This window comes from Phyllostomus discolor, chromosome 10 (genome assembly GCF_004126475.2).
Source record: "Phyllostomus discolor isolate MPI-MPIP mPhyDis1 chromosome 10, mPhyDis1.pri.v3, whole genome shotgun sequence".
Lineage (NCBI taxonomy): Eukaryota > Metazoa > Chordata > Mammalia > Chiroptera > Phyllostomidae > Phyllostomus > Phyllostomus discolor.
Window position 1 is genome coordinate 6,861,594 of NC_040912.2, and position 15,157 is coordinate 6,876,750.

General features: G+C 49.1%; 1 protein-coding gene across 1 annotated transcript in view; it reads left to right on the forward strand.

Moving 5' to 3' along the window:
* Positions 1–15,157, forward strand: part of DPY19L1 (dpy-19 like C-mannosyltransferase 1) — a 60,748-nt gene that overhangs the window by 12,707 nt on the left and 32,884 nt on the right. Inside the window, exons 2-7 of the mRNA XM_028525689.2 lie at positions 1,275–1,299; positions 1,925–2,012; positions 4,126–4,263; positions 6,765–6,885; positions 7,455–7,548; positions 13,059–13,116. Of these exons, the coding sequence (XP_028381490.1) occupies positions 1,275–1,299; positions 1,925–2,012; positions 4,126–4,263; positions 6,765–6,885; positions 7,455–7,548; positions 13,059–13,116 (524 nt within the window). The remainder of the gene's footprint in view (positions 1–1,274; positions 1,300–1,924; positions 2,013–4,125; positions 4,264–6,764; positions 6,886–7,454; positions 7,549–13,058; positions 13,117–15,157) is intronic.

The window sequence follows — 15,157 nt, forward strand, 5'->3', positions numbered from 1 at the left end:
TAAACAAATGTCAAATGACAAACCTAGTTAAATATTTGCAGTTTCAGCAATCTAGAGAGTAACTTTAGTTTTTATAACCACGAATATCTCCTAGGTAAAATGTATTTCTTTTTAAGCTAAATACTTCTTTAAGAATAGACAAAAGATCTGAGCTGTTTGGTTTTATTTCTAAGAGTATTTTCATTGTTCAGTTCTTTAGTAGTTATTTAATCAGAAGACTGAGTAGTAAAATTAACCTCATGATATGAGAGAATTGAATGGTATTTTCTGGATTCATCTTAATATGTGCTTTGTGTTTGGACAAAAAGCAGACTATTGATTCTGCTAAATATCAGGAATTCAACCGAGTGAATTTTAAAGCTGTAACTGGACGATTCACGAATTGGGAGGCATCCCGTCCAGCAAGCAGAAGGGAGCTCCCCTAGGCGGTAGAAAAGGGAAGGTTCTTAAAGGCAAAAAGGAGGAGGAGGGTAGAAATTAGGAGCAAAGAGTTGTGTTGTTTCAGCCAAGGTGGCCCCCCGAAGGGGAAGGGGAAGGGGAAGGGCCTTCCTGCGGCGGCCACTCTACTTCTGACCGGTGATTCCGGGCTGGTGGGTGAAGGCTGCGCCATCCCCGGGCGGCCGGCGCTGCCGCTGGGCTGGGCCGCACGTCTGGGTTTGCTGCCGCGAGGCTGAGCACGCGTGACTCCATGTTTGCTCTGTCGTCTGCTTCTTAACGGTTCTCACGGCCCCTCCCATACCTTTTCTTCTTTTCTCTCGCCATCTCTTCCTTCTTTATGTCCTTCGTTTTAGATTTGTTCAAAAAGAGCAAAACTTTTCATAAAAATTCCAGTGTTGCAGCAGCACATAAAAAGCGAGAGTTCACTGTTGTTCCGTCCAGGGTCCTGTTGCCTGAAGTCGACGTATTTCTTGTTCCGAGTCACCTCCCCTGGCTGGTTCTCCCCCTCGCACAGTCCTGTGTGTGGATGTTGCCGTCAGAAGGGGCCTTGTACAGGCTGGGACAAATAACAGGCCATCGTGTGTCTTGTCGAAAGAGCAAGTGAATGGAAATTGTAGGCATATGTATGCTTAGTTCCTGTATAATTCAGCCCGCTGGTATTTTAAGCACAGCCCCAGGGCTGCTGTTGAAGGGAGAGTGTTCTTCTCCCGCCGCTGCCCCCCCCCCCCCACAAATAGTTGGCCGTCTGCTCGCTGGGTGTACCTGCGGGGGGCTTTCTGGGAGCTGGGAACTCTGCTTCCTGTCCCCGTAGTGATGCACCTTTCTTTCTCTTCCAGCCGCCTGTGCCGCCGTATTGCACTGGTAAGACCGTCTTTCTCTTGTGTGTTTTTTTTTTTTTTCTATGCAGGTGGTGATGACTTGCCATCACTGTTGCCCATAGTGGTAAGGGAATAATTTCAGTGCGATAAGGATGAATATACATTATCGCATGCCTCACAGTCGTCTGAAAAAGTAGTTTAATTGAAAAATCAGGGTCAGAATAATGTGATTTTTTTTAATAAAGAGATTCATTATTGAAGAGGTTAGATTGGAGACTGTGCTTTGCTTAACATTAGTGTGGTGTTCGTGGTGAGAAGAAGATTAATTTTTTTAATCTTCCAGATAGAAGTATGAATTTCATTAATCAGGCATTTCTGTAATGGTAACTCAGTGACATTTATAGTTTATAATTTCGTTGGGCTTGGCTGAAAATATCCTGGTTTGTTCGGATTTTGAAATCTAATTCGAATGGTCATTTTAGTAGAGAGAAGTTTTAGTATAACTGTAGGACATGCCCAGGAGAGAAACAAATAGGGGTGCCATTGTGTTTGAGTTTTACCACAAAATTGCCTTCCGATGATGAGATACTTTTACTTTTGCATTGAGTGGTTCCCTCAGAAATGTAGCGTCCCCACGCCGCTGCCGCATTGCTGTTTTGTCTCCGCAGGAGCCACATAACCCACCTCTTCGAGAATGACCGCCACTTTTCCCACCTCTCAACCCTGGAACGGGAGATGGCCTTTCGCACTGAAATGGTGAGTGAGCTTCATGTGGTGTTTCACTGGAGCGTTTCAGGAATTTGAAAATGTTAAGCTTTCTCTTACGGGAATTCTCAAAGATGTTCCAAAGTGGAAAGAGTAGACCCCTCCCGTCCGTGCATCCCCGGCGCCGGCCCCCGGGGACGCACCTGGCTCTGTCCGCGGCACCCCCGCACGCCCAGCTGTCCTCACAGGGGACCGCAGGCACGGCGTCATCCCACCCACCTGGAAGGACTGTCCCGGGTCTCTTTGGAGGGACTTTTTTTGCTAACCAGGAACCCTTGTCACACCTGAAAACAACGAACAGCAACTGCTTAATAATATCACGTGTCAGTCATCCTTTAAATATCCTGATTGTCTTTCTTTCTCTCTCTTATTTTTTATACTTGGTGTGCTGGTGTGTTTGAGTCAGGACCCAGACACCGTTGATGCATTGCATTCGGTTGATGTTTCTCTTATCTCTCTCTTAAGTCTTTCAATCTCTACATTCCTCATCTCATTTTTGTTTTGTTTTCCTTGCTATTTATGTTTTTGAAGAATCCTGGCCATTTTCCCATAGAATTACCCAAAATAATTCATGTTATTATGTTCCACTGTCCCAAGTTTCCTGAAAATTGACAGGTAAGAGTCTATGTAGCTGCAGGTTTGATTTTTTGGGGTGGGGGTGGGGGTTTGCAGGAACACTTCATAAGCGATGCTCTGCATTATGATACCGCATGCAGAAGCACCCCATACCGGGCTGTCTCATGTTCTGTGATGTTAGGGCTGATCAGTGACGTTAGTTACTGTCGTCAGCTGGCCATCAGCCTACGTCAGTTATTCTATTGGGGTTGCCAAATGGTGATTATTACCTATTCTATTACCTTTTCCGCACTATTAACTATAGTTCATCTGTAAAGAACTTCCCTATGATACTTATTTGGTTTCTTAGAGGTGTGCTTCACACAGGTAAGATGGGTTCATTCTTGCTTCTTCCTGGTTATCGCTTTTCCGAAAAGCGAGTCGCTCCCCTGCACCTTCTCACGGTGGCCGGGGGAGTTCCTTCTGTAGGAGCATTGTTACGATCTGATAGGTTTTCCCGTGTTCTGTGAGCTCACCCGCCAGTGGGTGGTGAAAGCCCTACTTTCACGGTGGGCTCTGCGCGCCCTTAGCCGCGCCTGTATTCTGTAGCTTCCCGACTTTCCCGGGCTCTGAGACGTCCCGTCTCCGGACCTGGAGTCCTCCGGTTTTCCAGGAAGCCCCGTGCCTCTCGGGGGCGGGTGGTGTCTGGAGACCCCAGTTTTGTTGCTGGAGGTGCTCACCGCTCCTCGATCGGCTGTTTAGTGAACAGAATTAGGAAACCAAAGGGAACCATTTATTCATCTTTGTATTTTTAAATTCAGAGTTAGGATTTCATGGGTTTTACTTATTTTACATTAAATTTGTAACTTTCCTGTTACTCTGAAAATCTTGGGTTGGAAGTTAACTGATGCTTGCATTTCCAGTTGGCTTTAGGATACACAGTAGGGACGTGCAGTAAAATCATTGTATCTTAAAGTTATTGGGAATCCTATCCCAGCTTAATAGTTAAGTTTTTTTTCTAAAAAAATTTTTTTGATAGTTAAGGATTGAATTTATTTTTTGTAATTAAACAAGATATTTACATTATTCCAAAAATTAAACCTACAAAACAAGGATTCAAATAAGCAGTTGAAGGAAACATTTTTGGCTAGGGAAGATTTTGTGGTTCAGGGTAAATTTAAGTTCCATAGTAAATCCCTCACCCTATTTCTAATATAATCTTCTCTAACACTTACATTATATGGGGTATAGTGTTTTCTTAAATGAAGTATGTGAAGTTATTTTAATTTTTTAATGTGGAAACCAATTTTGAAGTTCTTTTGAGCCTGGTTGCGTCAGTAAAGACGAAGTTATACAAAAATACGTAGGTTTTTATTTTTGCCACCTAAAACTTTATCAGTGGTTAGAAACCTGTGGAATTGATCGTAGCTGTTAACTTGCGTGATCGCTTTGCTTTTCAAAACCAGCGCATTTTGGGTTTTTTTAAAGCCAGTGAGACGTGCAGTAGTTACGTACTTTTTATTGTAACTGTGACATGCGCTTACCCCAGGGGTTATATTACTCCTACTTCAAGACAATTGTGGAGGCGCCCTCCTTCGTGAGTGGAGTGTGGACGATTATGAACGACAAGCTGACCGAGTACCCGCTGGTCATTAACACGTTGAAAAGGTTCAATCTCTACCCTGAGGTAAGGTACTTTTCCACTCCTGATTCTCTTGCTTTAGGAAAAAACTGTTATTTGTATTAAAGGCTAATTCTAAATCTGGGGCATGATTCAATACATTAAATTTTACTTCATTTTTAAAAAGAAAATGTATCTTTTCTTGGAAAGGAGTATGAAAAAAGTCATCAGCTTTGCAGGGCTCGGCGGGGGCAGGGGATGGTGAGATCTGGTGGAGGCCGTGGGGCCCGTGCTGGTGCCGTCCGGGCTCCCTGTGACACACCCGAGAGCCTTCTCCAGGGCCCTGCTCAGCCGTGCCCTCCTCAGTGCCACCTCGGGTGGGGCGGGCGGTTCTCCGGTTATGCACATACTCCTGTGTCCCCCTTCTTGGTGAGATCCTGTGCTGGACGGTCCGGGCTGGATGCCATGGGCCGGACGCCACGGACACTCCGCAGGGGTGCAGGCCCTGGCTGGGCAGCAGTGCTGTGGGGCTCTCGGTCATTCCCCGGGGAGCAGCGAGAGGGCTGGGCCCCCAGGTCAGCGAGTCAGCCCCGCTGATAGATGAGGCGACAGAGACCAGCGAAGAGCCCCCACAGTTCCGTCCTGCTCACTGGCAGTGCGTTCTGGGACCGCGCGCACCCGCAGTCGGGCGGCAGGAGAAAGACGGGATCTCGAGGCCCGTTTTCTCTCCATAAGCGCCTTTGCCTTTCAGACCTTTGTGACCATTTCCCTTTGTCGTCGTCTTCCACGGTTTCCCTTTAATGGCTGTGTGCACAGTGCACCCTTGTGTATCCGCCGTGGGTGAGAGATCTGCTTGTTTCCAGCCCTTCAAAGCAGGCTGACGCTGCCATCGCCGTCTTCGAGCCGTCTTCCCGGCGCCCCTGTCTTCCCGGTGCCCCTATTTTTCTGTGCCAGGGCTTTGCTGACCTGGAGCTGTTCCATTCAGCAGGGCATGCGCTTTGATACTTTGATGGCCAAGGCACCTCTCGCCGAAACGCACTCCAGATAGGCCGCACTGATTGTGATTCCCGTCAGCGGTGGCTTTGGAAATGCTTGTTTACCTGAACCCTTGCTAACGTGATTGATTCTTTGCTCTGCGTGTGTATGAGTTCAGCGGAAAATGCATCTTCCCTTTTAGAAATGTGTGTTCACGCCCTTTGTCTTTTCCCACTGCAATCGCACGAGAGCTCGTCTGTTACGTGGAGGGTGTTGGTGCTGTGTTACGTGGATAGAACATTTCTCCTGGCTTTTCGTTTGCCTTCCAGCTTCGTGCAGGGTGTGTGTGGACTTCTTCTGTACGGGACTGCCCTGTCTGAATCTTTTTAATGTACGATTTTTCTTTCATTCATGTGTGTAAAATATCTTCGTTCTTTTTAATTGTGGTAATTATATTTTTACTCTTTACCTCTTTAATTTAGCTGGGATTTGCTTTGCGGTAGGTAGCGTGGGCTGGGAATCTCCCATTCTTCACAGTGGTCCTCTTGGAACCCGCCACCTCGCTGTGTGGTCTGTCCTCCCCCCTCGTGCATCATGACACACAGCATTGTCGCATGTCGATGCTGCTTCTGTGCTCGGACTTCGTGTTTTGTGTGGCTGGGGTTGCGGTCGGGAAGCAGACTTTGAGACTGAGGTTTCCTGCAGGAGGAGTAAGGGGGTGCCCTCCTGGGGGTCTGGACTGAAGGGGGAAGAAGGAAGCAGGAGGGAGCACTGTGATGCAGTCCCTGCAAAGGCCTCAGCCAGGCCCCACCCCCTCAGCTCTGCAGTGGGGTGGGCTCTGCAGAGTTGTCCATCCTGGAGGCAAGGGCCCTGGGACTAGTCAGTCATTCAAAGGATGCCGTTGTCTGTGGGTGATGCTGAGCGAATTTACCCTTTTGAAGAGGGGGGCTCCTAGAGAGGGGCTCAGCGGAGGGCTGGCAGCCCCACCCCCCAGCTGTGGAGGCCTGGGGGCCTCAGCCCTAAGGGGGTGGGTGGCAGCCCACCGCCACCACAGGGGTCCTGCCGATCTGTTCGGCTGTTCTCGTGCCAGGATCGTACTGTTTCCATCGTGAGTGACGCATTCGCTGTGGGTGAGGACCGTCCCTCCCCTCCTCTCTGTGTGGTGGTTCTTCCAGATAGCAGTTCCGGGCAGGCACTTGGGATTGTGATTAGTGCTGTTTTATGTTTATGAATTAATTGGAGGGAGAACTCACATCTTGAAAAATTAGACCTATTCAGGAAGACATAGTATCTTTCTGATTGTTCACATCTTCTTTCATGTTCCTTAGTTGAGGTTTATAGCTTTCGAGAGTGGAGATCTTACGTGCCCTTGGTGAACTGTACTGTTGCCCGTGGGTGAACCAGCGGTGGGGCCCCCCGGTGGGGACCTGGGTTGGGGGCTGCGAGGCCCACCCTCCCAGGGTTCCGAGGTGCCAAGTGACGCTACCGGAGGGGAGGTTTTGTAAATTACCAAGTGTCTTAAAAATATCCCAGTAAGGACACTGTTGGGGATCATGTCTTCTCTCCTGTTGTCTCTCTTTTTTAAAAATTAGGTAATCTTAGCCAGCTGGTATCGAGTTTATACCAAAATAATGGACTTGATCGGCGTTCAAACCAAGATCTGCTGGACGGTGACCAGAGGAGAAGGACTCAGCCCGATCGAAAGCTGCGAAGGCACGTGCCGCTCCGCGTGTGTCCTTGTCCGCGGTCGGTGGGTGGGTGGCGGGCCCGCCTGGCCTCCCGGGGTCAGAGGCCGTGTCTCCACGCAGGTGGCTGGACGTGGACGGCCGGAATAGCCTGGGGGCTGCCATGCTCACCCTCTGTGCCCACAGGGCTGGGCTCCCTGGGACTGTCACCTGGGGCCCCTGCGTGTCCCCTTTCCACACACCATGGGCGTGTGTCCCAAGTGTGTCTCAGGCCAGCCAGGTTTTCCCGTGGCCACTCAGCTCCCGTGGACACCGCGTGGCCTCTTACGACCCGGCCTCGGCAGTCACGGAGTGTGGCGTCTGCACACCGTGGAAGTGGTCGCGGGCCCCTCAGGCTCAGGACTGGGTGTGGGCCCCACGCGTGTGCCGCAAGGGCGTCTGCGAGTCTGCGGCCCCGCCGTGAGCCGCACGCACTGCCACGGTCATCTGTGTGTTGTGGTCGTGTCCTGTGGGTGGGGACCGGGGCAGCCATCTTCCACGTGAGGGCCTTTTCACATCAAGTAGTTTTTAAAACATACATTGTGTTTATTTTTAAAGGATTGGGAGATCCGGCTTGCTTTTATGTTGCCGTCATTTTTATTTTAAATGGACTGATGATGGCGTTGTTCTTCATTTATGGCACATATCTAAGGTAAGACTGTTGGCTGAGAATATTTTTCTGTGTTTGTACTACTGTATGCTAGAGTAATATAAATAGTGGGATTGTCATTAAAGTTTGGTTCAGTTTTATAACAGTGTCATTCCTAATCCATCTACTTGTAGATATAAAAGTACTCCCCATTTGGATGATTTCACCATTGTCATGGCCAGTAAAAGTGAGAATAATTTTAAAGGCTTAAATAGAACATGGTGGGCACGTTTGATACATTTTAGGTAGTCCATAGGCGTTTGAACATAAACAATATATATTACTTACATAAAATATAAGGGAAAGGACCACTCATGATCAAATGGTGTTAATGGCTCTTTGCTAATATTAAAGTAAAAATATCTTTAAAATTGTTTTAAGATTTTTTTTTTTTTAATTTTTAGAGAGAGGGGAAGGGTGGAAGAAAGAGAGGGAGAGAAACATCATCAATATGTGGTTGCCTCTCAAGTGTCCCCTTCTGGCGACTTGGCCTGCAACCCAGGCATGTGCCCTGACTGGGAATCGAACCAGCAACCCTTTGGTTCCCAGGCCCCCACTCAGTCCACTGAGCCACACCAGTCTGGGCTAAAATAAAAATATCTTTAATGCAGGTATTTACTATCTGACCCTATTTACTTTGTTATTAAGCCACATTCCTAAAACTAAAGATTAACAGATTTTCTAAGTGGTTTTCTATTTCTTTCTCTCTCTCTTTTCACAATTCTCCAAATTGTGTACATGATGAAGTATTTTACCATGAGAGTATCCTTAGAATTTTTGTTTTACTGCTTACTGATTCTTTGTATGAGCATGGATACGTATGTATGGTTTTCAGTTTGTGTTAATGAGTTTGAATCTGCTATTCCCCCATTCTCTCCTTTGCTTTGGAAGTGTGGCATTTTCATTTTAGTACCTATTGAGTTCTTAGCATTTGAGTAGATAGCTGTTCCTTCATAGATATTTATTAAATGAGGTAGCTATTAGATCAACTGAGAATATATTTGCATATAGATTGGATACTCTGATGCTAATATTTGTGACTTATTTCTAAGAAAGTTCTTTTCATTACTTAATTGGGGGAGACTGAAATGAAAATGCATGATTAAAAGATGTGAATGCCCTGGCTAGTGTGGCTCAGTAGATTGAGCACCAGCCTGTGAACCAGAGGGTCGCAGGTTCAATCCCCAGTCAGGGCACATGCCTGGGTTACGGGCCAGGTTCCCCATGTGGGGTGTGTGAGAGGCACCCACACGTTGATGTTTCTCTCCCTCTCTTCCTCCCTCCCCTCCCCTCTCTCTAAAAATAAATACATCTTTAAAAAAGATGTGAAAGATTTTATGTTTGAAACAAGACAGCTTACCCAGAAGTGCGTGGTGACCGGGAGAGGAGGCTGAGCCGAGAAGAACAGGGCTGCCGTGCCCGGGGGCGCGAGGAGCAAAGGCACACAGACAGGGGCATTTGTCCTGTGTGCTGAGCGTGCTCATCTGTCTCGCGGAGAGCTTCATCACGTGGGGGAGATGAGGTGTTAAGTAAGAGGAGCTAAAATATGGGACACGACGTTATTGCTGAGTGGCTCGTCTGTAGTGATGCTGCTTTTTTTCATGGCAAGAAGAATTTCTACGCGTTTATTAAAGTCATCATTCAGTATCATCTTCCGAGGCGCCTTTCATAACGGTCACTGCCAAGGCTGGAGGCGCGGCCCCCGCTGCGGAGTGTCCTCAGCTGCCTGGCTGGGCGGGGCCAGGGAGCGTGGTGGGAGCTCTGAATTGTGGGTGGAAGCTGTTAACTCCGAGTTTTTCTGTAATTTGAATAAATGACGTGGGAAGGAAGAGTTACTGCCAGTTCTTTGGTTTGCCTTTGCCTTATAAAAATACATACACTGTAACAGAGGTCTTTCAGGGTCGCCTCAGGGGGTGAAACGTTTGTCAGGGTCGGTGCAGTGGGAGTTACACATACATAGGAGAATTCTGAAGAGGTGATTAGGTAGGAAGGAGAAGACCCAAATGAGTAAGGAGTCTTCCGTTGGGGGAATGGATAAGGCAAGGCTTGCAAGGAGACGGGAGAATGCTCGCCCTCAGAAAATACTGTTGAATAGGATGAAGTGAATAATTATGGAAGAGGAAAACTTGGCTTCTGGTTGCCCTACAGGAAAGGCACAGTAGTAATAATATATTATCTGTGACATAAACTTCATGGGCATTTACCCTTGTAGCAGGTAGTTTTCCAAGGGACCCATCTGCCTTTCCTCTGCGGACTCCACCCTTCACTTAGAGCTGGTTGCTGATGGAAGACACACACTCCCGCACTTACTGTGTACCCAGCTCTAGTCTGAGCTCTTCACCGTCACCCGCTCGCTGAAGCCTTAGGGTCGGCCCTATGAGGTAGGCTCACCGTTTTACAGATGAGGAAACCGAGGCACCGGGGCGTGGAAGAACTCTCCTGAGGTCGGGCAGGTCTTGCATGCCCGTCACAGAGTGTATTCCTCTTCCGAATCTGTTTTTCTCTGGTGTCTTCTGTGGTCATAGAAGGAGGTTCATAGTCTCTTCTTTGATACCAGAAAGAGTTTTTTTAAACTACTTTATTTCTAGATCTGTTCCAGAGGCCGTGAGGACCTAGAGGATTAGTCTGTATGTCAAACCTCTCTTTGAATTTTGCTCAACGTCCCCCTTCCTGTTCTGAAGTGAAGCGTCACAGTGGATACAACCGGCTGTCCTGGTCCAGCCCGAGTTACCTACGAAGGGACTCATTCAGGGTTCTTGTTAGGCTCTTTGGCAGAATAGAGCAGCTTTTCATATCGATTTTTTACTCTCCTCCCGTACCCCACCTGTTTTAAGGAAAAGCTGAACTTTACATTCTTTATGCCAGTTTTTCCTCCATTGTTTTAGTTGACGTTTTTTTGCTCTCCATGTAAAAACGTCCAGCCTCCGCTGTGTGCGCGCAGGCCGTGTCTGGGCCTCGGGCGCGTCTGCAGCAGGCCGTGGGCCGTGGGCTGCGCCGGCTCAGCCGTTTCCATCCCGGTGGCTTTCAGGGTGTTCCGTCAGCCGGCCTGCTGGCACATCTCGTCGTTTGATCCAACAGTTGTAGATGAATATGGAAAAGCCAAGTATTTCTCTTCAGCACACATAAATTGATGAAAGTTATTGGCTGAAAATATTGTCAACTTTTCTCTAGAACCGGCCCCTTTTTATGTCACTATATCAGCAGATGACACTGCACTACCCTGTTTGCTGCCCAAGTCTGAACCCTGTGATCCACCCACGACTTTCCTCCTTAGTCACATCCTCATCCAACTAGCCATGAAACCTGCTGGTTTCTTTCCTGAGAGCAGCTCTGGCCTCCCTGCGCTTTCACACAGACAGCAGGGCTCGGCCACGGGCCGGAGCAGGGTCCCTGGGAGGCGGTCGGGGTGTGGCCTCCCTCCCCTCTGGCCCATCTTCTCAGAGGAGAGCAAGCTTTCAGGCCAGGGGAGAAGGCGGCATCCGGGTGGGTCATGAGGGAAGGAAGTGGGTCCCCGTGGATGGAGGGTTCCGAGGGCACAGGGGGGTCTGGAGGGGTCACAGCAGAGACTCCACTGAACACGGGGCGCCGATGCTGAGCAGGAGCCCCGTCTGGGCCAGTGGCCAAGGGTCAGGGGTCGCGATGACAGGAAGGTGAGCTGTGTCTGCCTGCACGTCTCGGAGCGGGATGCCCGCAGTCTTTGGATCGAATCGATTTTTGTGTCTCCTTTTGTGTCTTCATCAACTCTCCGCCACAGGCAGGGCTCAGGCCTAGACACCAAGGCGGCTGCAGCGAAGAATTGGGATGTTCACAGTCCAGTAAATAAAACCCTCTGGTTCTTGGCCGCAGGAGACAAAGATTAAATTAGAGCATTGATTAGTGATTAGTTGCTCGTACCAGACTGGAAGGGCTAAGCTGAAAACTTTTCTCGCCCGTCCTCACTGCTGTCCCCTTGTTCGCCTTCACCGTCTGTCTCTTCCCTCAGTGCCCGGCGTGTCCCTGCCCGCAGGGTTGGGGGCAGGCGCTGTGCTCTCACCCGGCCCGTGGGGGGCTGGCGGCGGGGGGCACCACCCCCTGGCCAGCAGGTGGTCTGGGGCCGTAGACTGGGCCCCCCACCCAGGGACCCCCAGGTGGTTCTCTGCGCTCTCTTTCGTAAGCATTTACTCAGCAAGAAAACGAACTCCTAGGGTTATTTAAAAATTACTTAGAATTAACTGAGATTACTTTTTTTTCTCTTTGAGTGGTGAACTTTGCATGTCTTGTCATTCCTCGGTAAATAGAGGGAAACCCCAAATGATTAACGAAGCCACAAAAATGCGATGATTGCTTTGAATCCATGTCGCTGAAGGATGTAAAAAAGGAAAAAAGAAAATTGTAAAATTACTAACTGTCAGAACTGACAAGTATCTTGAAGTTCTTTTACATTACTATCCCCTCACTTCACTTCTGACGGAACCGAGGCTCAGGAGGCGAGCGAGGCGCAGGAGCAGAGGCGGGGGGTGTGTGGCGGGCGCCGAGTGTCGGCAGCACCTGCCCCCTCCAGGCCTTCCTGTGCCCTGACAGTCGGCGATGAGACTGCAGAAGAAACTTTTTTTTAAACCGCTAGGGAGTGCCGAAATAGTAGCCGATCAACTGTAATGGGGGAGAGATCAGTTCTAAGTATTCTGGCTAGGACACCTTTTCTGTTTAGCGAACTAAAGTGACCCCTGCGGCCGTCTCGAAGGGCGGGGTGGGGGAGGGGGTGGCTGTGCCTCGGCGCGCCCCCTGCGGCTTTTAGCAGAACATTCGAGTGTCCCAGAAAGTCTGCCTCCCCGGGCAGCTCGCCGGGCTGTGCGCAGTCACGGGGGGTGCCCTGCCATGGCCTGTGTGGTGGCAGAACCTGTGATTTTGAGGCGGGAAGCCCTTCGCAGACAAGACTGGAGATGCAGAATTGAGGGAAAAAGAGCATTTCAGCTGTGCTGACGTTTGTGTTGCATTTTGAAAACAGTTGAAAGATAAAACCTCTTCTGTGAACTACTGTTCCCCAAGCATGTTCTGAAGGGCAGTGGCTTGGGGATGAGGTGGAGCGTTTCCCAACTGTGTGGCTGCAAAGCCCTCTCCTGTCCTCCCTCCCCTTTCCCGCCTCTGCATCACGTGCCCGAGAAAGCGGGGTCAGCAAGGCGAGAGGACACACACGGGGGTGCTGACAAAGGGTAGAGAGAGGAGAAGAAAGACCAGGCGGCATGATGCACAGTAACATGACTGTGAAGAATTCCTTACTCCCTGGCGGTTGGGCTGTTTGTCTGGACACTTTGAAGATGGGAATGAATGACTTTTTTAAAATGAAACTTTTTTTTGACTAACAGTACTTTAGAGGAAAGAAGTTACTTTGTAAATAAGCAAAGTGGGGGAGTTGTGGTGCGGCTGGAGTCTCTGTTGTGCTGGAGGCCGTCGCTGTCTCCAGGCCGATGAGGCCAGGCCTGCCCTTCCGCCGTCTGAGCCCCATCTCCCCTGTCTTCCTCTCCCCTCTCTTGCAGCGGCAGCCGCCTGGGAGGCCTGGTTACCGTGCTGTGCTTCTTCTTCAACCACGGGGAGGTAAGTGGTGGGCCGGGGCTCATCTTTCAAACTGGGGTGGCACAGGGGGCGGGGGTGCTCCTTCTGGAAATACAGGGTCATTCTGTGATAGTCCGGTGTTTTTTAAGATTTTTTAGGAGATTTTTCTAATGGAAGCGTAGGTTTCTTTTTAAAATTTAATGTCTTTAAACGCTAGTAGCATTCTTTAAATGTTTGGTCTTATTTTGATGCAGACTTTAAACACTAGCTTTTTAGTTAACTTTTCATGATCATGATGTATTTTATGTGATACCTCTCTCAGTGACCTGAAGCAGTAGTGGGTCTGGGTCAGGGCTTTGTGTGATTTAAACCTGCACGGATGTGGTTAATTTACCCGGTGGAGATAACTTTGTTGTAAGAGCTGTATTTTACATGTCTATGTTAATGAATTTATATTACACTCGATATACTTTCAAGTGTCCTGTGTAGACCGTTTTTTTTTTTAACTTTTTTAAAAAGATTTTATTTATTTATTTTTAGAGAGGGAAGGGAGGGAGAGAGAGAGAGAGAGAAAAACATCAATGTGCGGTTGCTGGGGGCCGTGGCCTGCAACCCAGGCATGTACCCTGGCTGGGAATCAAACCTGCGACACTTTGGTTTGCAGCCCGCGCTCAATCCACTGAGCTACGCCAGCCAGGGAGACTGTTTTATTATAGTGACACATTTGCATGCACCGAAGGGCTTCCTGAGGAGATGGCACTGGAGAGAGCAGGCTCTGGGCCCAGCCTACCTGTGTTCAAATCCTGCCTCTGCCGTTTAGTGGCCGTGTGACCTGGACAACTCCTTTAGTTTTTCTTGCCTTAATTTTCTCTTCGTAAGTGGGCATGATGACATTGCCCACTGGAGGGATTGTGGGGGACAGTAGGTGGACTTGGGTGTGCACAGGACTGGAGCCGTGCCTGGTGCACGGTAACTGCCGTGTGACGGTCGGTGTGGGCTGCTGCTGTGCGTGACTCAGTGCAGATTGTGGTCTGCTGGACGCTCACGGTGCCCGTGAAACCCTTCTGCTGAATCAGAGTTGTAATTGGATTTCTGGTAATACATCTGCCTGGTGCCCTTCCAGGTGCAGTGAGATTTGTGTGAAGGAGAGGTGACGGTCAGCTGCTCTGTGTGTCTGCACACTCAGTGTCTGCGGTCTGGGAATGCGTGCGTGTTCCGAAGCTCTAAGGGCAGCGGGTCAAGGTTGAACTTTTTCACTATTCAGTGGGTTACTAAAGGATGTTGAACTAACTAACACATGCAGGATATTCAGGATCATAGAAATTCAACACTAGGGTGATCTTCTAGGTTAGAGCACTTGACAGATGGTTGCAGTATAACCTCGATTAGTTGGTTTGGTGTGAGTTCTGAGCGGGAAAATTTAAAAAAGGGTTATTGGGTGCTTTCTGACTGTGGATGCCGCCCAGTGTCGTAGTGGGGACCACAGCGCGGAGGGCACCGACGCCGTCAGGGGACTGAGGAGCAGGGGGTGCCCGCCCGGCGCTGGAAGCAGGGGCCGCGAGCGTGCCCGGGCGGCGGTGGCGGAAGGACCGCTGAAAACCCGTGTGACTTTACTTACCGGTGCCTCCCCGGTAGACTGGATGCAGGTTTAAAGACTGGGAGCAGAGAGGTCCCCTGCGTTGTTGCCCTTAGCGTCAGAAGCTCTTCGTCCCCGATGATGCTGTTCTCGCGGTGGTGACACACGTACAGCGCGGACAGCGTTCGGTACGGAGTCTCTAGGGTTCAGCAGTGGGGTTCCGGCCGTCCGGGTCGTTTTTCAGGTCGATGGATTTAAAACGTATTTTCCATCTGCTTGGTATATTTAAACATGCTTAGTTATCACCTTCTACTTAGGAAAAGGTAAACTCGGTGTGATGCGAATTTTGGTTTTACTGAAACAGGTAGATAATTGTACTCGCATCAGTAACTAGCTTAGAGCAGAAAAATGTCCGTTTTGGGTCATGACATATTAAAATTGGGAGCATATATTGAAGTTTTGTGTATAGTAATGGTGAGAACTCAAGTAACTGAGAACTATTTTATT